This window comes from Vipera berus (genome assembly GCF_964194415.1).
Source record: "Vipera berus genome assembly, chromosome: 4".
Lineage (NCBI taxonomy): Eukaryota > Metazoa > Chordata > Lepidosauria > Squamata > Viperidae > Vipera > Vipera berus.
In genome coordinates, this window is record NC_138206.1 from 62,378,076 (window position 1) to 62,405,143 (window position 27,068).

General features: G+C 37.5%; 1 protein-coding gene across 1 annotated transcript in view; it reads left to right on the top strand.

Annotated features, from left to right (window-relative positions):
* The window catches only part of CFAP47 (cilia and flagella associated protein 47), a 198,066-nt gene that overhangs the window by 168,115 nt on the left and 2,883 nt on the right, over window positions 1–27,068 (top strand). The window contains exons 60-63 of the mRNA XM_081326237.1: window positions 6,014–6,181; window positions 13,106–13,277; window positions 15,209–15,370; window positions 23,299–23,467. Of these exons, the coding sequence (XP_081182363.1) occupies window positions 6,014–6,181; window positions 13,106–13,277; window positions 15,209–15,370; window positions 23,299–23,467 (671 nt within the window). The remainder of the gene's footprint in view (window positions 1–6,013; window positions 6,182–13,105; window positions 13,278–15,208; window positions 15,371–23,298; window positions 23,468–27,068) is intronic.

Sequence of the window (27,068 nt, forward strand, 5' to 3'; positions counted from 1 at the left end):
TAGTCCTTGTACCTTAGCACACATCGTATCTCCAATACACAGAACAACAATTTTTTTGCAGATGTTTTCACCAAAAGGCATATGAAAAGTAAATGAATAAATAAAAATCCTCCACTTGGAACCAGATAGTAAGTTAGTCTCAGTCAGGGCAGCTCACCGGACATATAGACAGGAGAAAGAGACGTAAGATTACATCTTAGAGCTGTATTGAATTTTCACAAAGGTGATTTTCTTCATACTACCAGCTTTTCCAGTATCTCTACTAAAGCCATCTTTTCAAGAGCTAATGTTTTTGAATCTCTATCTATAAGCCTTCTAATTGCAGTATCAGACTGGGGGGAAGCCTAACATAATCTGAGATATTCACCCAATATACAGGTGAAACTCAAAAAATTAGAATATCGTGCAAAAGTTCATTTATTTCATTAATGCAACTTAAAAGGGGAAACTAATATATGAGATAGACTCATTACATGCAAAGAAAGATAGTTCAAGCCGTGATTTGTCATAATTGTGATGATTATGGCGTACAGCTCATGAAAACCCCAAATCCACAATCTCAGAAAATTAGAATATTGTGACAAGGTGCAATATTCTAGGCTCAAAGTGTCCCACTCTTGTCAGCTAATTAAGCCATAACACCTGCAAAGGGTTCCTGAGCCTTTAAATGGTCTCTCAGTCTGGTTCAGTGGGAATCCCAATCATGGGGAAGACTGCTGACCTGACAGTTGTGCAGAAAACCATCATTGACACCCTCCATAAGGAGGGAAAGCCTCAAAAGGTAATTGCAAAAGAAGTTGGATGTTCCCAAAGTGCTGTATCAAAGCACATTAATAGAAAGTTATGTGGAAGGGAAAAGTGTGGAAGAAAAAGGTGCACAAGCAGCAGGGATGACCGCAGCCTGGAGAGGATTGTCAGGAAAAGGCCATTCAAAAGTGTTGGGGACTTTCACAAGGAGTGGACTGAGGCTGGAGTCAGTGCATCAAGAGCCACCACACACAGACGGATCCTGGACATGGGCTTCAAATATCGTATTCCTCTTGTCAAGCCGTTCCTGAACAACAAACAACGTCAGAAGCATCTTACCTGGGCTAAAGAAAAACAGAGCTGGTCTGTTGCTCAGTGGTCCAAAGTCCTCTTTTCTGATGAGAGCAACTTTTGCATCTCATTTGGAAACCAAGGACCCAGAGTCTGGAGGAAGAATGGAGAGGCACACACTGCAAGATGCTTGAAGTCCAGTGTGAAGTTTCCACAGTCTGTGTTGATTTGGGGAGCCATGTCATCTGCTGGTGTTGGTCCACTGTGCTTCATTAAGTCCAGGGTCAACGCAGCCATCTACCAGGAGATTTTGGAGCACTTCATGCTTCCTTCTGCAGACGAGCTTTATGGGGATGCTGACTTCATTTTCCAGCAGGACTTGGCACCTGCCCACACTGCCAAAAGCACCAAAACCTGGTTCAAAGACCGTGTGATTACTGTGCTTGATTGACCAGCAAACTCGCCTGACCTGAACCCCATAGAGAATCTATGGGGCATTGCCAAGAGAAAGATGAGAGACATGAGACCGAACAATGCAGAAGAGCTGAAGGCCGCTATTGAAGCATCCTGGTTTTCCGTAACACCTCAGCAGTGCCACAGGCTGATAGCTTCCATGCCACGCCGCATTGAGGCAGTAATTGCTGCAAAAGGGGCCCAAACCAAGTACTGAGTACATATGCATGCTAATACTTTTCAGAGGTCCGATATTGTTCTATGTACACTCCTTGTTTTATTGATTGCATGTAATATTCTAATTTTCTGAGATTGTGGATTTGGGGTTTTCATGAGCTGTACGCCATAATCATCACAATTATGACAAATCATGGCTTGAACTATCTTGCTTTGCATGTAATGAGTCTATCTCATATGTTAGTTTCTCCTTTTAAGTTGCATTACTGAAATAAATGAACTTTTGCACGATATTCTAATTTTTCGAGTTTCATCTGTATTTGTTCAATGAATATTCTGTATATGAAAGGAAGTTTGGACTAATAAAGCATAAATCAGTACTATGAGTCATCATGATCAACCTCAGGATAAGGGGAGAATTCTACTCTTCAAAGCAATATCTCTGCTCATCTAGGATCTGGATCGTATTATTTGGTTTTCTTGTTCTTCATTTTTTTCTTTTTCCTTCTATTATTCTGGCATAAAATGTGTTAAGTTGTACTTCTTTTAAATGCATCTGATTCATAGTATCTGAAGGACTGGGATTTGCAGAAGGAGCTGTTTTGAGTATGTGCAAAGTGGAAGCCTTTTTAATTCTATATTCACTCTTACCTGGATTACTATAGTGTTTGAAAGGCTATACGCAGTTGATTACATTGAGATCAGGCCTTTCTTCTATATCTTCTTCCTTTTTAATTAAATAGGTGTTTCACAGCTTATTGGAGCTCTAAATCCTTACTGGATAATAAGAGATTCAGATGCCCCCTGAACTATACCTGAGAGTCACTTGCTTGGATTAAAATCTGCACTAAATAGCCCAATGTGTATGAACATGTATCTTGTATAGACAATATCTCTACATACTAATAGGCAGGAACTGAAAAGCAGTGTCATGGTTCCGATTAATAAGAGAGATCAAAGAACATTCAGGCATAGCTTTCTTAAAAGTCTATAATAATGAGAACAAAGCATTGGCACTCATGGATGGATGCCAGATTATGAATTCTCCTCTCCTGAACACATCGTATCATACACAATTCCCTCCCTTAATTACACGTCATGAATCACATTCTCCAATTAGTTTAACATGCAAAGTTTCACTTCCTTTCTGTAGTGCACTATTTCTTATCTTATCAAATCAACCGGGTCAGCCTTCTCCTCCTCCCTCCCCCCCAGCTTCATTGATTCAAAGCAAAACAGTTTCAGGGAAAAGACTGCCTCTTATATTGTCAGAGCAAAAACATCCAATGGTTGCAGCATTGACATCTGGCCCCCCTTACAAAAAGGATAGATCCTGTAATGTAAACAAAAGTATATGTCAGGGATTATCTCTTGGTTTGTTGGGGGTTTTTTGAAACTTTTTTTTATTTTTTATTAAAGAGTTTTACAAAAACAAAATTTTACAATATATCCCCAAATCCCTCCCACCACAAACTCACCCACTTTCCCCCCCCCCACTTCCCAGAGCTAAATACAGGATTATAGTTACAATAAACATATTCTAAATAAAAATTATACATAATATACAATTAACCAAATTCATAATGTGCTTTAACTCCCCTTTGATATAACTACAAACAACGTGCCAATAACAATATCCCACTAAAATCTACTCATAAGCTAAATGGAACTTTTTAGTCCCATATTTGTTCTGGATATAATTTATCCATCTCCTCCAAACTGAAATATATCTTTCCTGTGAATGATCTTTCAAATAAGCAGAAATCTTAGACATTTCTGCAAGATTCGAATCTTTAAACACCTATTCTTCTATAGTGGGCAAACTATCCTTCTTCCAATATTGTCCCACCAGTAACCGTGCTGCTGTTATCATGTTCAGCATCAAGTTAGTTTCTTTAACATCACAATCTACAACAATACCCAATAGAAACAATTGCGGAGAAAACTTTATCTTTCTCTTAAAAATCTTTTGAATGTTCCACCAAATTTTGATCCAAAAAGCTTTTATATTTCTACAAGTCCACCACATGTGAAAATAAGTAGCTTCTAAACTACCACACCTCCAACATTTAGACTGTAAATTAGGATACATGTTGGACAACTTCTTGGGATCCAGATGCCATCTATAAAACATTTTATAAAAATTTTCTCTTAAATTTTGAGCCTGAGTAAATTTTAACATTTCTGACCCAAATTATCTCCCAGGTGTCCAACAAAATTGGTTCCTGAATATTTTATGCCCACTTTATCATGCAGTCTTTAACCAGTTCCATTTCCGAATCCAATTCAATTAAAGCATTATATATCCTCTTTATATGTGCACAATTTAAATCTCTAATTTGCTTTACTAAATTTTGATCTGTAATTGTGATGCCAACCTTTTGATCTGACTTCCACCTAGCTTTCAATTGGGTATATTGAAACCAAGAGTAACTTATGTTTTCTTGTCTTAACTCCTCTAATGGTTTAAGTTGCCAATCATTCCTTTGCAATCTAAGTAGTTCCTTATAAGAAACCATATCCATACTCACTCCCATAGATACGCCCTCTATCGCGTGTCCAGGAATTCCCCAAATCGGTATTTTATAATTTAACTTATAATAATACTTTTTCCAGACACGCAATAAAGCACTTCTAAGAATATGGGATTTAAAAGCCCTGTCCACCTTCTTATCATAAAGCAAATATGCATGCCATCCATATACCAAATCCCATCCCTCAAGATGAAGTATTCTCTTGTTAGTTAAATTAAGCCAATCACTAATCCAGGTCAAGGCAACCGCATCATAGTACAATTTCAAATTCGGCGCCTTGAGTCCCCCTCTTTCCCTGGCATCTTGTAAAATCTTAAATTTAACTCTTGGTTTTTTCCCCGCCCAGATAAATTTGTTAATACCCTTCTGCCATTGATCAAGGTTGGCATCCTTTTTCAGTATAGGTATCATTTGAAACAAAAAGAGAAACTTTGGTAGAACATTCATTTTAACAACTGCAATTCTTCCCAGTAATGATAATTGTAATTTTTTCCAATTGTTTAAGTCCCTTTGTACCTTTTTTGAAACTTTTTGATGAGTCGGTCAGCCTTCACATCGCTAGATTTCACCCAAGTAGCTTCAGACAGCGAGTACCTCTTCCATTGTACTAGGTACTGCAATTTCCCTTTAAAGATTCTAGAGTCAAGAATGCCTTTCACTTCATAGTGTCTCTGACCCGCTACTACGAGGGGCCCGGGTGTCTTCTTAGTGGGAGGTCTTAAGGTGGAGTCCCGAAAAGGTTTCAGCAGGCTGCAGTGGAAAACAGGATGAACTTTCCCTAAAAGCCTAGGGAGTTTTAATTCTACTGTGATGGGGTTGATGATCTTTACAATGGGGAAAGGCCCCAAGAATTTCGGTCCTAATTTCTTGCTGGGTAATTTGAGGCATCTGAAGTCTCCGCTGGAGTGGTTCCAGCCTGACGACCAGATAAGCTCTCCTAACTGCTTGTGTTCTCCCTGAAATTGGGAGACCTGCACAAACTCATCTTCCCACAGCATGCTATCTGTTACTTCCTCCTCAGTAGCTGCCAGGTCCACCGTCTCCAAGCAGTTTCTCTTTTCCCATGATGAAGATTTTTCCATGAATCTTTGCCAGTTTCTCTCAAGGCTAGAGACAGTGGCTGGCACTCAGGACTCCCAGGTTGTTTGAAAAGAAAGTAGATTCTGGCATGATGTCATGGTTCCGATTAATGAGACAGATCAAAGAACATTCAGGCATTGTTTTTTCTTAAAAGTCTATAATAATGAGAACGAAGCATTGGCACTCATGGATGGATGCCAGAATCTGAATTCTTCTCCCCTGAACACATCGTATCATACACAATTCCCTCCCTTAATTACATGTCATGAATCACATTCTCTAATTAGTTTAACATGCAAAGTTTCACTTCTTTTCTGTAGCCCAACTATTTCTTATCTTATCAAAACAACTGGGTCAACCTTCTCTTCCCCCCCACCTTCATTGATTCAAAGCAAAACAGTTTCAGGGAAAAGGCTGCCTCTTATATTGTCAGAGCAAAAACATCCAATGTTTGCAGCTTTGACAAGCAGTTTGTAGCTTCAGACTAAGATGAAAGAAGGCCAAGATTCATGAATGAATTAAAAGTTATTTTGGTATATATTTCAGAGATATGTCAATATTGTTATAAAGGTACTGGGACACTCAAGTAAGTATGATGGACATATTCTTCAGATTAAGATGCCGACTACTATTGTAACGAGTCTACTACATATTACAATGGCTCTTCATGTATAATATACTCTCAGATAAAGTTATCAAAACTAAAAAATATGTCGCACATTTTTTCCTAGCTGTTGTATGCTGCCGTGCCCGCAGTAGATTAGAGGAAAACATAGAAGTGCTATTAACTGGTGTGGTTCCTGGGACAACTGCTTCACAAATACTCCAAGATACTGCAATGTTAAGTCTTTCTCAGAGCAAATCTTCCCCAATTCATGATGAAGTTCAAGTTACTGATGGTAAGGAAATTTTTTTTTAAATTTACTAGGTAAGGCAATAAGTACAGACAACTTTATAGCTCTCTTAAAACTATACAGTATATATTTAAGAACATGTTTTGAATGTTGATGGGGTTGCAACAGAATTTAAAGATTTCACATAAAAGTTGATTCATTCTATTCATTCCTTTTTTCTAATATTATTAATCCAAGCTTCTTGATTCTTGCTACTTGGATTAACTCAATTTTAATTGCAAGAAGGGAAATCTGATATTAATTCCAACAGTCTTTACTCCCTGTACAACACAACCTTGTTTTGAATGCTTAGACTTGGATTGTGGCAACTGATTCTCTTGCTTTGTTGTTGACTACAGTTGTTACAGATCACCACTACCTTACTTAAAGCTAAACTTGCCATGGGCTAGAAACAACCAGATGGTGAGCCTAATACCACTGGATAACATAGATAATTTTAGGAATCATTGTGCTTTATAGGGATTAGGTCAGCAACTTTAGTTTCTATACCATTTCTATGACTATGAAACTAGCAGTTGCCCCAGAATTTACAAGAACAAAAAGTTCCACCTTTTGTCTGGATTCCAAATTAACAATAACAAGAGTAAAAGTAAGTATGCTTGCCTTTTGTTAGTTGAGGCAAATTTTATCCCAGTTGCTGCATTAGTTAAATCATGGCACCTTGTAAGTTGGTCATCTGTACATCTATTTGTTGTTGGGGTTGCAACAATCTGACTACCAGATATTAGTGATTAGTGCTATTATTAGTGCTATCATGTCACCCCTAGTCCTTCTCTTCATTAAAATAGACATATCCAATTCCAGCAACCGTTCTTTATATGTTTTAGCCTTCAGTCCCCTAATCATCTTTGTTGTTCTTCTCTGTACTCTTTCTAGAATCTCAATATCTGTTTTACATCATGGTGACCAAAACTGGATGCAGTATTCCAAGTGTGGCCTTACCAAGGCATTATAAAGTATTAAAACTTTATGTGATCTTGATTCTATCCCTTTGTTAATGCAGCCTAGCACTATGTTGGCTTTTTTGGCAGCTGCAGCACACTGTTGGCTTATATTTAAGTGATTGTCCCTGTCACAGTTACTACTATTGAGCAAGGTACCACCTATACTGTACCTATGCATTTGGTTTTTATTGCCTAAATGTAGAACCTTACTTTTCTCACCATTGAATTTCATTTTGTTAGATAGCGCCCAGTGTTCAAGTCTGTAAAGATCCTCCTGTATCTTAAGCCTGTCTTCTGGAGTGTTGGCTATTCCTGCCAGCTTGGTGTAGTCTGCAAATTTGATGAGTTCCCCATGTATCCCCTCATCCAAATCATTGATGAAGACGTTGAAGAGCACTGGGCTCAGAATAGAGCCCTGAGGCACCCCACTACACACTTCCCTCCATGTACATGCAGTTCCATTGAGGATCACACACTGAGTATGGCTGGTGAGCCAGCTATGAAAACATCTGGTGGTGATGCTATCTAACCCACATTTTTCTATCTTATCAAGTAGTAGGTTGTGGTCTATTTTATCAAATACCTTACTGAAGTCCAAGTAAATTATATTTACAGCATTCTTCTGGTCCACTAATTTTATCACCTGGGTCAAAGAATGCAGTAAGATTTGTCTGGCATGATCTGTTTTTGACAAACCCATGTTGGCTTTTGATAATGACTGTTTACCTCTAGGTGTTTGCTGATTTGTTGCTTGATTATCTTTTCCAGAATCTTCTTTTTTGAAGATGGTAACTACATCAGCTCTTTCCCAGTCCTCTGGAAGTTCCCCAATGTTCCAGAATCTCTGAAAGATATATTTCAGTGGTTCTGAAATCACATTTGCCAGGTCCTTGAGAACCTTGGGGTGTAATCCATCTGGTCCTGGTGATTTGAACTCGTCTAGGCTGGACACGTGCTCACTTACCATTTTCTTGCCTATCTTAATGTGTGTTTCTAATCTGTTGTTTACGGTACTGTTTTTGATAGTTGCACTGTTTTTTCCCCTTTGTGTAAAGACAGATGCAAAAAACAAGTTAAGTAGTTCTGCTTTCTGTTGCTTGTCACCTTCCTGTCACTTTCTCCCAGTAATGAACCAATCATATCCTTAACTTTTTAATTGTTTTTTTACATGTTGACAGAAGCTTTTTTTTGTTATTTTTGACTTTTGTCACAAGCCTTATTCATTTTGAGCTGTAGGTTTCCTCATTTCATCTTGCAAGCTCGAGCTATTTGCTGATATTGTGCCTTAGTTATGTGTCCCTCTGTCTACTTTTTATACTTGTCCTATTTGTCTTTCAATTTATCAGAGAGTTCTTTATGCAACCATGCTGGTTTCTTTTGAGAGCTCTTATTTTTCTATTTCATTGGTATTGTGCTGGACTGGGCTTTTGTAATCTCACTTTTAAAAATTTCCCAAGCTTCTTGAGTTGTTTTTCCCTTGAGGATTCTCATCCATGGAATCCTTCCCATGCTCTCTTTAAGTTTATTGAAATTAGCTCTCTTAAAGTCCAAGACACTAGTTTGACTATGTTCTATTTCTTGTGCTTCCATAATGTTTATTTCTTAATGTTTAAATTTTATGTTAATGTTTAAATTTTTTCAATTTTTTTCTCAATTTTTCCCCTTAATTTTCTTAATTACTTTTAGTACTCCATCTGGGATTATGCCAACCAGACTACTGAAAACTACAAATCTCCTTTGGTGCTGCTTATTTTTTTTATCCAGAGATTTACGTGTAAATACAGGTTTACAAATTTCACTCAGTCATTCTCACCGATACACATCGAGCTTAAAATCTGGCTAGTTTCCACATTTGTAGAATTACCCATGTACAGTTGCAAGAAAAAGTATGTGAACCCTTTGGGATTACGTGGAGTTTTGCATGAATTGGCCATAAAATGCGCTCTAAACGTCATGTAAGTCACAACAATAGAAAAACACAGTCTGCTTAAAATAATACTACACAAACATTAGCTGTTGTCATGTTTTAATTGAACATAAAATGGAAACATTCACAAAAAGTATGTGAACCTTTGGACTTAATAACTGGTTGACCCTCCTTTGGCAGCAATAACCTCAACCAAACGTTTCCTGTAGTTGCAGATCAGACCTGCACAATGATCTGGAGTAATTTTGGACCACTCCTCTTCACAAAACTGTTTCAGTGTAGCAATATTCTTGGGATGTCTGGTGTGAATTGCTCTCTTAAGGTCATGCCACAGCATTTCAATCGGGTTGAGGTCAGGACTCTGACTGGGCCACTCCAGAAGGCGTATTCTGTTCTGTTGAAGCCATTGTTTTGTTGAATTACTTGTATGCTTTGGGTCATTGTCCTGTTGCATCACCCATCCTCTGCGGAGCTTCAGTTGGCGGACAGATGGTCGTACGTTTTCCTGCAAAATGTCCTGATAAACTCTGGAATTCATATTCCCATCAATGACAACAATCCGCCCAGGCCCTGAGGCAGCAAAGCAGCCCCAAACCATGATGCTCCCTCCGCCGTGTTTTACAGTGGGGATGAGGTTTTGATGTTGGTGTGCTGTGCCTTTTTTTTCTCCACACATAGTGTTGTGTGTTTTTCCCAAACAACTCAATTTTGGTTTCATCTGTCCACAGTATATTTTGCCAGTAGTGCTGTGGAATATCCAGGTGCTCTTTTGCAAACTTCAAACGTGCTGCAATTTTTTTTTGACAGCAATGGCTTCCTCCGTGGTGTCCTCCCATGTACTCCATTCCTGTTTAATGTTTTCCTTATTGTAGATGTGTCAACAAAAATGTTAGCATGTGCCAGAGATTTCTGTAGGTCTTTAGTTGACACTCTAGGATTCTTCTTTACCTCATTAAGCATTATGCGCTGTGCTCTTGCAGTCATTTTTACAGGACGACCACGCCTAGGGAGAGTAGCAACAGTGCTAAACTTTCTCCATTTGTAGACAGTCTGTCTTACCGTGGACACATGAACATCAAGGCTTTTGGAGATACTTTTGTAACCCTTTCCAGCTTCATGCAAGTCAACAATTCTTGATCGTAGGTCTTCTGAGAGCTCTTTTCTGCGAGGCATGGTTCACATCAGACAGTGCTTCTTGAGACCAGTAAACCCAAAACAGGTGTGTGTTTTTAAAGGGCAGGACAGCTGTCAGCAACACATCCAATATCATCACACTGATTGGAGTCAAGGTTCACATACTTTTTCCACCCTGCACTGTGAATGTTTACATGTTATGTTCAATTAAAACATGACAACAGCTAATGTTTGTGTAGTATTATTTTAAGCAGACTGTGTTTTTCTATTGTTGTGACTTACATGATGTTTAGAGCGCATTTTATGGCCAATTCATGCAAAACTCCACGTAATCCCAAAGGGTTCACATACTTTTTCTTGCAACTGTAGTAGGGTTGGTTCCCAAGAACAAGCATTCTCATAAATTTTATAACTTCCAACAAGGTTTACAAATCCATGAAAGCTTGCCCTGACCCACCTTGGTGGTGGTGTTTGTTTTTTTTTGCACTCCTCCTGGTAATGTTTCATTAGAATTCATTGCTTCTTTCATTTCACAAAAGATACTTTTTATTGAATTGTCTTTATATCTTCATACTCTCTATTCTGATACTTTGCTGCATGGAGCAGGAGCTGAAATCTCAAGCTTTTTGGCCTGCTTTGAGAGAGTCTTACATCCAACATCTTTCATGTACATCCATTCATGCTAATATACTGCATAAAGGTACATTATTTTTCTATCAATGCATTATATAATGTGGTTTGATGCTACTGCTAATCCACTGACATTAATATACTGATATATTATTCATCCTTTAAAATGGTTATTCATGATTAATATATTCAATAATGCATTTGACAGAGACATAATGTAGTTTATAAAATAGAGATTTCAACAAAAATAAACAGTGAATGATAGGAGATGGTGAGTATATATGGGAGAAACAAAACTAACCAATTTTTTTTTTAAAAATGAATGGAAATGGAATATATACCACAATTATGAAGTTATAGTTCAGACCTTGATATCTGAATACCATGATTTTCAATAACCATTGTGTTTGCACAATACAATGATTTGATTGCTGAAGGAAACATCTGCTTAGCAATATAATTTTTCTCTGTGTGGTAGGTTTCAAATGATGTCATTCTTCCTCTCTCCTATTAAGTTTATTTTTATGTTAGAATCTCTGCATGATGACATTTTATACAGTGGAATAATTATAAGTCTTCAGTGGTATCCTACTGTGAATGCACTACTTTAGTACACAATTAGTAACCAATCAATTTGACAAAGGTTGAAAATGGTATTCATACCTTAATGATAGAGTGTGCATATCTGCTAGAGGATATCATGATTTATATATGACATAAATGAATAAGTTCTAATATTTTAACCCAAGAGCTCTCATACAGAATTTAATCTTTGTTTATGAACTTCCATCTTTGGCGTACACACACACACACACACACACACACACACACACACGCACACACACACATACATACATACATATATATAGTCATTAGTGAGCAATCTCTGGTTCAAAGGACATATTATACCTGGTTGGCACCTGTTTCTGATCTGTGGCCAGTGGAACTTCATTTGGGAGGTGGAAAAAAATTGTTTCCTGCCTCATCTTGCCCTGTTTTCTTTATTCCATAAGAGAGAAGACAAGAAAGGAGAATATTTGTAACTCAGGGTTGAAATGAGGGGTCTTTGGTGCTTTCTGAAATTGGTGTTTTCTTGCAGATTTTAATTACCCAAACTAGGTAACATCTATGCTTATTTGAGTTCTGATTGCTGGTGGGGAGGTGCTTAAGTCTTTTTGTTCCCTTTTTGGCTTGTTGATTGTCTCTTTTGCATAGTCTTTAGATACTTTTATGTTTATGTATCTATTGAGGGCTTCTTCACTTCTTCAAATCCCTATACTGAAGCACCAACCAGCCTACAGAAAGTAAGATACCGTGTTTCCCTGAAAGTAAAACATACCCTGAAAATATGCCCTAGATTGATTTTTGCTGGTGGGCCTAATATAAGCCCTATCCCAACCATAAGTCCCAGTTTTGGGGTGAGGCACACACTTAAAAATGAAGCAAGGCCGGGGGTGGGGGGGGAGCTGCTCCACGTGCCCCACACCCACTTTCCTCACAGGCTCAATTCTTGTCTGGTGTCTTCTGCAGCCATACCTTCATTTCACAGTCAGGCCTTTCCAGAAGGCCTCTGCAGTCAATGGATTAAATCCATTGCTCGGTTATTGGTTGCAGAGGCCTTCCGGAAAGGCCTGACTGTGAAATGCAAGCTCGAGCTCCATTCCGAGCTGCAGAATGAAGCTGCTCCTTTGGCTGCAGAAGAAGTGGATTGGCTGGACAGGGCTGTCAATGCCGGAGGTGAGTGGAAAAGACCTGGTGCCTCTTTTGGAGGCAAAACAAAACAAAACAAAAGTCCCAGTCTTATTTTCGGGGAAACATGGTAATTCTTCAGCTTAATTTGACAGTTATAGAGAGCACTATAGATGGGCATTCAACTAAGCTATGATATCCTGGAAGAGACGTACTGTATTTGTCAAATTCATTGACCTCTATGTGTAGATATGGATACAAATATTATTTTTTTCTGATATTTGAAAAAAAATCTTTTCCTCTTTCCTCTTTTTGATAAATACAGTACTTTTATAGATGAGTATTGAGTTTTTCAGTTTTGACATTTTCACACACAAAAATTTTGTGAAGAAACTCAAAAGAGGTTGGAACTAAACCTCTGCATTGGTTTGCAATGCAAGATTTGTTTGTGCTTAGCTATTCTTTGGGAAATTGACTCGTGTTTCTTGATTTTTTATTTTGGTCATTAAAATCTCTGTAACATTTCAAGCTGTTTAAAAAGCCAAATGCATTTATATTACATGGATAATTATCTTGATTTTACAGGATTCTCCACAACAGATGAATTTATGTATGAAATTCAATTTGAATCTGAAAGAATGAAATCTCAGCTGAAATCTGCAATAGCTATAAACTTGGTAAAGAAAGAGCGAGATCTGAAAACTGGAATCGTGACCTTGGTCTTTAACATAATATTTACACCCTACAAACCAACGAGGTATATTTATGATAGTATCCACAGTTTACTTACTAGAATTGAAACATGAATTTTCCTTTATATCTTGGATAAAACTAAAGAGTTGGTTCTAATCCATTAATTCTGGCACATGCAAAATACTACTGTCTTGTAAACTCTGATTTAATAAGCTCTGGAAAATATCACATAATTCATGTGTTCATGTTAAAAACCAAAAATTCTTGTTCATGTACTGAACTATCCCCTGTATCCCAAGTCAGGGCAATTAACAAAACATGTGTTGCAGTGTTATGATACAAACTCTGCTATTTCTATGATTCAGGATCAAATACGCAGCATGTATCATGAGGTCAGAATGCATGTCATTTTGGTATTGTCATGCTTAGAAACAAACTCCTGTGTCTCTAGTCATGGAATTCACTTGAATCAAAGGTTTGTGTCCTCTAAACTGAAAAGAGGACTCTATATTAGGAATCTATTTAAATTTATCTGCTTTTTAAATGACCAATTTTAGCCATTTTGAGCCTAACTATTTGGAATTTCCACTGGATAACATAGTTTTTGCTGTGAACATTGATCTCAAAAGAATTTAAATATCCCATGAAATTAATAATAATAATAATAACAATAATATAATAATAATAACAACAACAATAACAACAACAATAATAAGTTGGAAGGGACCTTGGAGGTCATCTAGTCCAACCCCCTGCTCAGGCAGGAAACCCTATACCATTTCAGGCAAATGGCTGTCCAGTCTCTTCTTAAAAACTTCCAGTGTTGGAGCATTTACCACTTCTGGAGGCAGATTGTTCCACTGGTTAATCGTTCTAACTGTCAGGAAGTTTCTCCTTAGTTCTAGGTTGCTTCTCTCCTTGACTAGTTTCCATCCCTTGCTTCTTGTCCTGCTTTCAGGTGCTTTGGAGAATAGCTTGACTCCCTCTTCTTTGTGGCAGCCCCTGAGATATTGGAACACTGTTATCATGTCAACCCTCACCCTTCTCTTCGTTAAACTACACATACACAATTCCAGCAACCGTTCCCTATATCTTTTAGCCTCCAGTCCCCCAATCATCTTTGTTGCTCTTCTCTGTGCCCTTTCTAGAGTCTCGACATCTTTTTTACATCGTGGTGACCAAAACTGGATGCAGTATTCCAGGTGTGGCCTTACCAAGGCATTGTAAAATGGTATTAGTACTTCACGTGATCTTGATTCTATCCCTCTGTTAATGCAGCCTAGCACTGTGTTGGCTTTTTTGTCATTGATCAATGATCAGAAGGAGTTATTGTTTATATTTCAGGTTGGATTTGAATTTGAATTTGAATAGGTGAACTCAAACTCAGCTTCAGCCAAGATTTGACAAAAATGACTTCAGAAAGCTAATTGTCCCTCATACTTTCTTCCACTGTATCTCCAGTTGTCGTCAAACTAACTTATATCTGAAAAACACTTTCAGCAGTTCAGTCCCTGGTTGTGCAGAAGAGGAATAGGAGGGAAGAGTTATCTTTTCTGACTAGTTTCCTTAAGAATGAAATCTCACCTCTGATGGAATGTGGAATTTATGATAGAATGTTATATTACTTTTGGAACTCAGCTATTGGATATTATACTGTTGTCACATTATAAATAGTTTTCTCTTATTTAAATACTGTAGTATTTAAATATACTGTGGTTTAAGGTGAACTAGATTGCATCAATTAGTTTTGGTTTTTCATTTCATAAAGGAGCACATAGAAAAAAATAATACGATATGTAGCTGTCAGCTGTTTCAAAGGAAGAAAAAATATACTATCCTGCCTAAACATAATATCTACAATGCAATTTAGAAAGAGCTGTGCAATGCATTACGTGTTAAGGAATATAAGCTTCCATTGCACCATCATTGACTTGTCTTGTGTTTCATTAAACTTTTTAATGATAACTAATATTGTATGCTTATTTTTTTTTCCAGGAATCCAGCAACTTTGGTGGTACAGCATAGCACAGGAGGCATTTGGAAATTTCCAATATTGTTTGTTGTCACAGATCCAGAAGTAGATGATGTTATCGATATTGAAGCAATTGGTTTAAATAAGGAGTCTTTAGTCAGCTTTAAGCTTACAAGTCAGACAAGGTATGAATATTCAAGACAAAATGTCTTATCTATTTGTTTATTAGAGTGATATTTAGACTCTAGTGACTTTCATCATGGTGTAAGATAGATAGATTAGATAGATAGATAGATAGATGATAGATAGATAGATAGATAGATAGATAGATAGATAGATAGATAGATAGATAACCTTCATTGTCATATTTTTTACTGTGGGCACATTGGCACACATTAAAAAAGAAATTTAGTTGCTTACTCTCAAAATGTACACATACATTACACACATTTAAACATGCTATATACAACATATGTATAAACCTAAAAGGTAAAGGTTCCCCCGCACATGCGTGCTAGTCGTTTCCGACTCTAGGGGCTGGTGCTCATCTCCGTTTCAAAGCCGAAGAGCCAGTGCTTGTCCGAGGACGTCTCCATGGTCATGTGGCCGGCATGACTAGATGCCAAAGGTGCACGGAATGCTGTTACCTTCCCACTGTAGTGGTCCCTATTTTTCTACTTGCATTTTTACGTGCTTTCGAACTGCTAGGTTGGCAGAAGCTGGGACGAGTAACAGGCGCTCACTCTGTTACATGGCACTTGGGATAAACCTACACCCTTACATATAAATAACATATAAATATTAATCACTGTCCATCTTGAATACATAACAGCAAGAGGAAGCTTTAGAATTCACAGTGTTAATACTGTATGGAACGAAACTATGACTGAAGCTGGATGTTCTGCTTCGGATACCACGAAGCCTCCTCCCTGAAAGAAAACAGGTTGTGAAGAGAAGGTGTAGTGTCCCAGTCAATCAATAAGTAGCAGAAGCCACAAAATTAATCAGTACAATGGTTCACCGAACATTTTCTTCAATTGTTCATATACAAGTAAGTCAGCATATAGGTGAAAGGAATATGGTATCAGAATGAAATTCGAAAGCAGATTAACAACTGCTGTAGCTGTTAAGTTATTGAATCTCTCCAGGATCCAATCTATGGTAGTTTTTAATTTTTAACTTACTATTCGATTTATGTTTTGCTTTTCTTAAGGAGATCAAGCGAGAGCACAGAGAGTTTTTTCCTTGTGTTATCTTCAAAACAACCACCTTGAAAACCTGGTGATTGTACAATGAGCAAACCCTCCTCTCCAATTATTACATAATAATAATAATAATAATAATAATAATAATAATAATAATAATAATAATAATAATAATAATAATTTTTATTTATATACCGCCCCTGTCCCGAAGGACTCAGGGCGGTGAACAGGGCAGATATATAAAAAATACAAAAATACAAAAGTTAAAAAATATTAAACATATGCCCAAGCTAAAAACAGTAAATACATATATTAAAAATGACAATAAAAAACCCAACCCATCCCCCATCAGGCCAAGCCGGCTTGTTAAAATAAATGTGTCTTCAGCTCGCGACGGAAGGAGCGAAGGTCGGGCGCCATCCGGAGCTCAACCGGCAACCGATTCCATAGTTCCGGGGCGCCCACAGAGAAGGACCTCCCCCTGGGGGCCACCAACCGACATTCTCTGATCGGTGGCACCGAATGGGAGGGGTTTGAAAAATTGCTGCAATTCTTTCACTTCAGGGGGGAAGGAAAATGCCAAGAACCCAGGAAGGGAAGGGCCAACAGAGAATGCTTGCTCTACTGCTCCATATAAAATAGGACAAAATTGTATTTGTGTTATTTACTTTGGAGCAGTAAGATTCGAAGTAAATTGGCACATCAGGCAAGGTCCATCAAAAATTTCACAATAAAACGAGTCTACAGGGGTTCAGTATCAGTTACATCAGTTTTTCCTCAAACTTGGCAATCCCAGAATTCCCCAACCAGCATGAAGTCCATACATCTTAAAGCTGCTAAGCCTGAGAAAGACTGCTTTAAAGACTGCTCTGACCTTTCAAAAGGCAGTGAGAACTTCATTATTATAAATAAGTATGTGGAACAGACAGTCATGATGTTGACAATTTAATCAAATTACGATAAGGAAGCTGATATTTTCCTAAGCCAGTTTCTGGGGGGAAATAAAGACCAAAAACACTGTCTCAGAGAATAGGCAAGGTTTTTTCTGAGTTGAAATTATATCTAGGCTCAAGAATTACAGTACTGGTGTGGCTTCAGCTGCCAGCACCTTCACACATCTCTAAAAATTCAGCCTATTTAATATTGTGCTGCCCAATTACAGTGTGTAGGGCTGAATTTGAAAAGCCAGGGACTAAAGCTGCACAACGAGTAGAGTGTGTAAATTCCAGGGATTACATGGAATAATGGTTTTGAGATTTTCTGATTTTGTTTCACAAAACTGATTTGTAATCTTCACAGCAACTAATGAAATTAAAAGGCCACCTGTCTCTCCTGGAGCTTATTCCTACCTTTATAAACATCGATAAAGACACTTTCTGACTATCACGTGAACTACAGAATATATTAATGTATGTAGGAATGAGGGGCAAAATTAGGAACATACCCCCATGAAAGATTGATAAAACAAGCATATGGATCTCAGCAAAACTTTACCTTTGAGTATCACTTTTCTATCCTTTGTTATTTCCTATCAATCTGGGCAAATGATTAAGGGAGGGAAGTTCTTGGAAAAGAGGAGAGAGATGAAATGTCATTACTTCCAAAGGATGTCCTTGGCTATAATTGATTTTCTGTGTAGAATTGACTTCTTGCACCTGTGTATAAGAGAGGGACATTGTCACAGTTCCTTTTCTTGACTCATTGGAGAGGATTCTTCAGAACAAAGCAGAGCTTTCTTTACAATTTTAAGATATCCACTTCAGCGGAGTAGTCTATTTTAGATCACAAAAATGAAGCAATTGCCCTGTGAATGCTATAATCTACTGGTAAGGGTTGATGGTGATGAGAGATTTAATGTTCTCTGAAAAGGTATAATAAAATATTTATAAAAAGGGCTATTCGCAGCCTTGATTTTGCCATTGCATGTAAAATGAAATTAGAAAATAATCTTATTTCATTTGGAAAGCGTTTTCCCCATCCCTCCCTTTTAATTAGCCAATTGACATTTGTACAGATAGATAGACCAATATTTGTTCTTCATCTTGGAATAAAATTATTAATTTTGCTTTTTCAGTATTGGAAATAATTCTAGTTGCATAGTTAAAGAGCAGAAGTCAGACAATTTTACTTTCATTGCTAGGGTTGTGAATGCTTTGAAAATGATTTAAAATAAATGTTTCACATCTCCCTGATAGGGAATCCATAGAACTTTTCCAGCAGTAGCACCTTATTTTCAGGTTTTCATGGAAATAATAAGCAATTTCCTAAAGTAATTAAGAGAGGAAGCAGTTTCTCTTTAAAAGACTTCCAACATGGCTTAGACAAAATAAATATTTGCCAGGTCTCCAGACCTCTCAGACCAGCTGGAGAACACTATTTTGCAATCTCTTTGCAGAAAGAATCTGAAAGGACACAAACATGGGTTATCCTTGCCTTCTCCGTAATCTGGAGAGGAGTTCCTAGCAGCTGATCTCTTCACTGGCTCCTATTTTGGTCATGTTTGTCAAACACAGTTTGCTGTGTTGTCCCAGAAATCCAGGACAGAAAAATTCTAAAAATGTATCAGAGTGATAAATGAGATATTTCGTGCTCTTTCAGAAACATGGTAAATTATGGTTGGTTTCTTTATGAAGACTCAAATTGAGTACCAGCAAAGAAGTTCTATAAACCAAGACATTTTCACACCTAAAGTAGGAGCATGCAAAATACTTCAAGGGCCAACTGTTTAAAGTTCAAAATTGATGCTTCTAGTGTGCTGTTCTCAGAGCAAAGCACCTGTGTTTTGAGAGTTTGTTTCAGAAATACTTGGACCAAAATAACCAGCCATTTAAAATGACGCATTTGCAGTGTTTCCTGCTGCTCTGGGTGATTTGATTAGAATGTTGTCTTGAGTATAGCTATTTCTTTAAAATATTCCATCTTGGCCAGCTAACAGCTGTTCTTGGCATGGCATTTGGCAGAGAGGAATGGTGAGTTGGGATAAAGGATCCAAACTGGCATATACTGCAAACAGATTAGATCATTTATAAAGAGTCATTGGGGATTGTAAAGGCTGAAAGAGAGAGGAAGACCAGGAATTCTGCAAGAAACTTGTGACTGCATTGATCTCTGTATACCTATTAAGTCTTCTGTCGGAACTGGTGGTTTGAGTCAATCGTATTTTGGTTTAAGAGTGCAGCTTTGAATTTTGACTTTTAGGTTGAAAGCAGCATAATAAGATAGATGGTTAAAAGTGATGACTAAGAAGCAAAAGAAAAATGCCTCTTATTTTGTTTGTTTTTCAGTTCAACCACTTTAAAATTTTAAATTTCTCCTCCCCAAAATCATTGCCTCCAAATAAGGCTAGTTTGTTTATTTAGATAAGTTAATGATCCTCACAAGGTCTTGGCTATTGGTATGGAAATAATGTTTTCTTGTTTTCCTGATACATATATAACATATTAAATAGATTTTAAATACTGTTTCCCTTTAAAACATATTTTCCTCTCTTTAATCAGATTTAAGATTTTCCCACCTCTCCTGCAGTGTGAATTAGTGAATGGAATATTATGTTTAGGACACTGAATGCAGGACATTTTTATTGCTCCTTAGTTGCTGCCTCCTTACCTGTGCTGAATAAATGTTTTATGAAGGATTTGCCAGAAGCTATCACACTATCGCACCATTGCACTCATATCTCATGCTAGTAAAGTTATGCTTAAAATCCTACAAGCTAGACTCCAGCAGTATGTAGATCGAGAACTACCAGAAGTACAGGCAGGATTTCGAAGAGGCAGAGGAACTAGAGATCAAATTGCCGACATACGCTGGATCATGGAGAAAGCTAGAGAGTTCCAGAAAAACATCTTTTATTTTATTTTATTTTAATTCCATTTATATCCCGCCCTTCTCCGAAGACTCAGGGCGGCTTACAAGCTTAGCAGTAGCCTTCATTCTATGTATATGTCTGCTTATTAGGGCTTTCACACACACACACCCCAAGCGGCATTATTACAAAGTCAGCTTAATTGCCCCCAACAATCTGGGTCCTCATTTTACCTACCTCGGAAGGATGGAAGGCTGAGTCAATCTACTTCTGCTTCATTGACTATGCTAAAGCCTTTGATTGTGTGGATCATAACAAACTGTGGCAAGTTCTTAAAGAGATGGGCGTACCAGACCATCTTATTTGTCTCTTGAGAAACCTATATGTGGGCCAAGAAGCAACAGTGAGAACTGGACACGAAAACACTGATTGGTTCAAAATTGGGAAAGGAGTCCGGCAAGGCTGTATACTGTTGCCCTGCCTATTTAACTTATATGCAGAGCACATCATGAGAAAAGTAGGGCTAGATGAATCAAAAGTTGGAATTAAGATTGCCGATAGAAATATCAACAACCTAAGATATGCAGATGATACCACTCTAATGGCAGAAAGTGAAGAAGAACTAAAGAGCCTCTTGTTGCGGGTGAAGAAGGAGAGTGCAAAAGTTGGGTTGAAACTTAACATTAAGAAAATCAAGATCATGGCATCTGGCCCTCTCAATTCCTGGCAAATAGATGGGGAAGAAATGGAGGTAGTGACAGATTTTATTTTCCTGGGCTCCAAGATCACTGCAGATGGGGACTGTAGCCAAGAAATTAAAAGACGCTTGCTCCACGGGAGGAAAGCCATGACAAATCTAGACAGCTCACTAAAAAGCAGAGACATCACCCTGTCAACAAAAGTGCGTATAGTCAAGGCTATGGTCTTCCCAGTTGCAATGTATGGCAGTGAAAGAAGAACAGTTTAGCTTCTTCCTTTTACAATAAGAACAGTTTAGCTTCTTCCTTTTACAATATGACTGGAAATTTTATTTTTTTGTTACTATAGATATTATTTTCTATATGCCAACTGTCCCTAGGCCCACTCAACCAGTAAGTAAAAGATGAAACACCTTGAACTGTACAGTCAGCACAGTACAATTGAGAAATAAAATATGTCAATTTCAACTGAAACAACTGCACACATTTTCCATTTTAACAAAGTTCAGGCCTCTCATGCTAGTTAGTGGATCATTTATTTCAGGTGTAATAAAATCAGCCTAGAATTTCTGATTTATGTTAATTCTCAGTTTCTTGTCTGATATTTCAAAGCATATGAAAGCATTCTCTGAAGATAATACGTGTGTTTGGAGAAGGCTATTGCTATCACAGATCACTTCAACAAAATAAATGGAGAGGAGGGATGCAATTAGAAAAGTTCTACATAAAGAGTATGGAGGAATCTATATTTGCTAAAGAAAACTTGCCAATGGGTGTAGCAGTGATGGATGTAGTTTCTATAATCCTCAATTCAAGTCTTCCTTCAGCCTCACTAAATTATCACATTTTCCATTTATGTTGGCCATCTGCTTTCCTGGTTTCCACATTGCTAAACAATAATATGGCCAGTTTCTTTTTATTCAATTTGTTGTCCAAACTTACCCATTATTTCTCAGGCTTATTTGTTGAGGGTCATTTTAGTTTCTTCATCAGGTTAGGTTAAAAATCCTGGCTTGCTCCAGTGAGGGTCTTTCAATTTTATCAATCATACAAGAATATTACAGGGAACAGAGTGGGAAGAGGAGTTATACAGGTAGCCCTCAACTTAGGAAAAGCGGTCATAAGTCACTTTTTTCAGTGTCATTATAACTTTGAATGATCACTAAACAAACAATTGTAAGTCAATTTTTTGCATGTGTAAATGTTTCCTGATATTCATTTGGCTCTGGATGAATTTCATGTGAATGCTAATCAACAAGCAACTGGGTTTTTATGTTATTAGATTTTATATACAAGAGATTAGATATCTAGTTTGCCCAGAAGATATAATTAAAAATTGAAATATATTTTAACAATATATTCTTGAGAGTATTAGTATAAAAAAAAGGTAAAGGTTCCCCCGTACATGCGTGCTAGTCTAGGGGCCGGTGCTCATCTCTGTTTCAAAGCCAAAGAGCCAGCGCTTTTCCGAGGACATCTCTGTGGTCATGTGGCCAGCATGACTAGATGCCAAAGGCGCACGGAACACTGTTACCTTCCCACCGTAGTGGTCCCTATTTTTCTACTTGCATTTTTACGTGCTTTCGAACTGCTAGGTTGGCAGAAGCTGGGACGAGTAACAGGCGCTCTGCTACGCGGCACTCAGGATTCGACCTGCCAAAACTGCCGACCTTCTGATCAACAAGCTCAGCGTCCTAACCCACTGAGCCATCAACTCAAGATGCTGGTTGTCACCTTTAAAGCCCTACATGGCTTGGGCATAGGTTATTTGAAGGCCTGTCCTTTCTCATTCACTTCTACCAAACCCACCAATGCAGGGAAGCAGGGATGCTATGAGTCTGCCCTCCTAAGAGTTATATTTAGTGGGACCGAGAAGAAGCCTTCTCTGTAGTAGCTCTGTTCCTTTGGAACGTAATCCCTGCAAAAATAAGATTGGCCCCCTCTTTCGCAAAGCCCTGAAGACCTGCTTTTGCTAAAGGGCCTGGGGAACCCAGAGTGGGATGGAGCCCATGAAGTGGCTTATTTGTTGTTGCTGGGGGGGGGGGTTGGGGGATTATCACTTCTTGTTGTTTTATATATGAGATTTCTATTTTTATAAGCTGCCCGGAGTCACTGAGAATCAGTTGTGCGGCTGTAATAAATTTTCTTAAATAAATATATAAAGATTTCATCATGCAAATGACATACTGCCATGATATTGCATTTCCTTTTGCCAAAGCAGTCATTCTCTTACTATTCCACAAATATTTCAGGAAAATCAGACATGGCAAAGAAAAATAAGGAGAATAACAGGATGCTAATTAATATTTAGTTGCTAATATCCTAGAGCAGAACACAAATTACTTTGAATTATTGTTGCATTATGCTAACTGATGGGCAATTTGTTTTTCTTTGTTGTTCACTAGGTACCCAGAGCCTTACACAGCATACTTTCTACCAGGCAGTGATCCTAAATTCACTGTATCTCCTCAAGCCGGGGAGCTTCTTCCACTTGATACAGCTGGAACCTGCATTACTGTTGGATTCAAGCCCAGTATGTACAGCAAAAAACACAAAGCAACTCTGGTAATACAGGTGAGCCCTAAAAATGAGATTCTTGATAACAAACTTGTAGATTTAAGGATATTTTTCCTCCCTGGTGAATATGAAGACAATATTTTTATATTTAAATTTTCATGCTTTACTATATAAAGGCAACTGAGAAAAGTTTTATTTTGTTCCTGATTTTTCATGCTGTACTTGCAGAATTGTTTGTAAGTTCATAAGAAAATAAATCAGTTTGTGAAATGTAAATATATATTTTTTTCATTGTATTACAAGAAAACCTACATGTTTGTTAAATGTGATTCTTACTAATTTGCCTGAAGTTTTAATATACAAATGCAAATAACATTTGGGTCAATTTAAATAATTTGTGTACAGATAGTCCTTGTAACCTTGTTTAGCAACCACTTGAAGTTACAACTGTGCTGAAAAACATGACTTATAACTGGTCCTCGCATTTACAACTGTTGCAGCATCCCTGCAGTCATGTGATTATGATTTTTGTGCTTGTCAACTGTTGCACATTTACAATGGTGGCAGCATCCCATGGTCATGTGATTGCTATTTGCATCTTTCCCAGCCAGCTTCGAACAAGCAAAAGGGAAGCCAAGAGACAATGTTGCAAATCATGGTCACATGATGCCTCATTTATGACCACCACTTAATGACAATTTTTACAAGTAGGTCTTTATTGTGGTCATAAGTCAAGGACTACTTGTAGTGACATTGCTCATTGCAAATTCCAATGCAAACTGGTGGAAATAGCATAAATTTAATAATGTAAATGTAAATACTTTCTCCAGACAACTTGAGTTATACAGTAATGGACATTTAAAGAGATATCGGTATGGAAATTTGCCCATTTCATCCAAAATCCTATATTAAATGGGGGTAAATTAAACTGAGTTTTTACTTTATTTTAACAAATGGTATATTCATAAGGGAATATTTGAAACCACAGCTTCCATGCATGCTGCTTTTTGTTATTGTTGTTTTAATTCTGTGAGGGTTTTTCTTCAATATGTCTTAAACTTGGAAAATGTTAGCTCGGCCTTTTTTTAAAAAATAAATAAAATAGAGGTGACTCTTCTTTCACCAGCAGTGAAATTTTATTCCCTCAGGATTAGTTGTGAAACTCAGTTCTACTCTTGCCTTAAGAAGAAACCAATATAATAAACTGCTTGGAAGTTATTTCATACACACACACAAAGACAACCCAGAATTATTACATAAACAAATCATCCTTGAATTAGAAGAACAGAGAAGTGATTCAAGTTTTTCCCCCCTAACGAGGTTAAAAAAAGAGCCACTGATAAAAGCATACCAATATTAACATAATTAAAGTGACATTTTAAAACTGTACAGTACATAGATTCTGGGAGGAAGAACGTCCTGAAACGAAGTTATTTTAGTAAATCATATCTTTTAAGTCAGAAATATGGTTAGAACTGACTATGTCTCGTTTTAAAGATGCTTATTCATGCTGTTCCCTTTACTCTAGTACAACATAAGTTGTTTTTCAAATAAGACTGGGTCTGTAAAATTTTGGGGATATTTATCATAGAATTAAATTCAATTGACTGACATTTCTTCCTATAGTCTTCTATTTACTATTAAAAAGCAAACTGTGAGAATGATCCAATTTCTCTGTACAGTATGTAGAGTTCACATAAAATACAAAATTCACCAAGAGTCAATATTATGATCTGGCTTTCTTTTTCTGAGTAGTACTATTGATGACACTGCAAAGAGGTCATTCATTTGTTCAAAATTATTTGATACCAGACACCTAAACATGACTATGCAACATATAGCTAGAGAAGCATGAGGATCAAGAACATAATAAGTTTATAATTATGGGAAACATGGTGGGATGAAACTCACAAATGGAACACACAGGTAGAGGGATTTAAATTATTTAAAAGAAACAGACCAAATAGAAGAGCAGGTGGAGTTGCTCTCTTTATAAGAAATCTCTACAGAAATAGAGAACAACAATGATGAAAACTGTCTTGAATGCATTTGGGTCAATATAAAAGGGGGAAAAATGACATTGCCATAGGTGTATACTACAGGCCACCCAACCAAACAGAGGAAATAGATGAACTTTTTGCTAGTCAGCTAACTAAGGTATGTAGGAAGCATATCACAATAGTAATGGGGGAATTTAATTACCCTGACATCAACTGGGAGATAAACTCTGCACCAAGTGGAAGATCAAACAGATTCCTGACAAACCTAGCAGACAACTTTGTCTCCTAAAAAGTAGAGAAGGGAACTAGGGGATTAGCCATATTGGATCTAATTCTCACTAACAGAGATGAAATGATAGAAGGTGTTGAAGCCACAGGAACCTTGGGGGGAAGTGATCATGCAATATTGGAATTCAACATTATGGAAGCACAAGCAATAGAACACAGTCAAACTAGAGTCCTGGACTTTAAGAGAGCTAATTTCAATAAATGTAGAGAGAGCTTGGGAAGGATTCCATGGATGAGAATCCTAAAGGGGAAAACAACTCAAGAAGCTTGGGAAATTTTGAAAAGTTAGATAATAAAGGCCCAGTCTAGCACAATACCAACAAAAATAATTTTTAATATGTATCAATTACTACGGGCATAGTTGTTTAATCACTTTTTAATTTTTGTATCCTGTTTTTTATTATGTATTGCCCTGTTCACCACCCTGAGTCCTTCAGGAGAAGGGCGGTATACAAATTAAATTATTAAATTAAATATTAAATTAAAGAAGAAAAATAACAGCTCTCAAAAGAAACCAGCATGGCTGCATAAAGAACTCTCTGATAATTGAAAGATAAAAAGGTCAAGTATAAAAAGTATAAAGAGAGGCACATAACTAGGCAAGAAGGTGACAAGCAACAGGGAGAAAGCAGAACTATTTAACTCATTTTTTGCATCTGTCTTTACACAAAGGAAAAAAAAACAGTCCAACCTACCAAAACCAGTGCCATAAAAAACAGAATAGAAACGCAAGTTAAGATAGTCAAGAAAATGGTAAGTGAGCACCTGTCCAGCTTAGAAGAGTTCAAATCACCAGGACCAGATGGATTATACTCCAAGGTTCTCAAGGAACTGGCAGATATGATCTCAGAACCACTGAACTATATTTTTCAAAGATCCTGGAGCACTGGGCAACTACCAGAGGACTGGAAAAGAGCTGATGTAGTTCCCATCTTCAAAAAAGGGAAAAAAATAGATCCAGGAAATTATAGACCTATCAGCCTGACCTCAATACCTGGGAAGATTTTGGAAAAGATAAACAACGAATCAGCGAACACCTAGAGGCAAACAAAGTCATTACCAAAAGCCAACATGGGTTTGTCAAAAACAGATCATGCCAAACAAATCTTATTGCATTCTTTGATCATGTGACAAAATTAGTGGACCAGCGGAATGCTGTGGATATAATTTACTTGGACCACTAAGGCATTTGATAAAGTAGATCACAACCTACTACTTGATACGATAGAAAAATGTGGGTTAGACAGCATCACCACCAGATGGATTCGTAGCTGGCTGACAGGCCATACTCAGCGTGTGGTCCTCAATGGAACTGCATCTACATGGAAGGAAGTGTGTAGTGGGATGCCCAGGGCTCTGTTCTAGGCCCA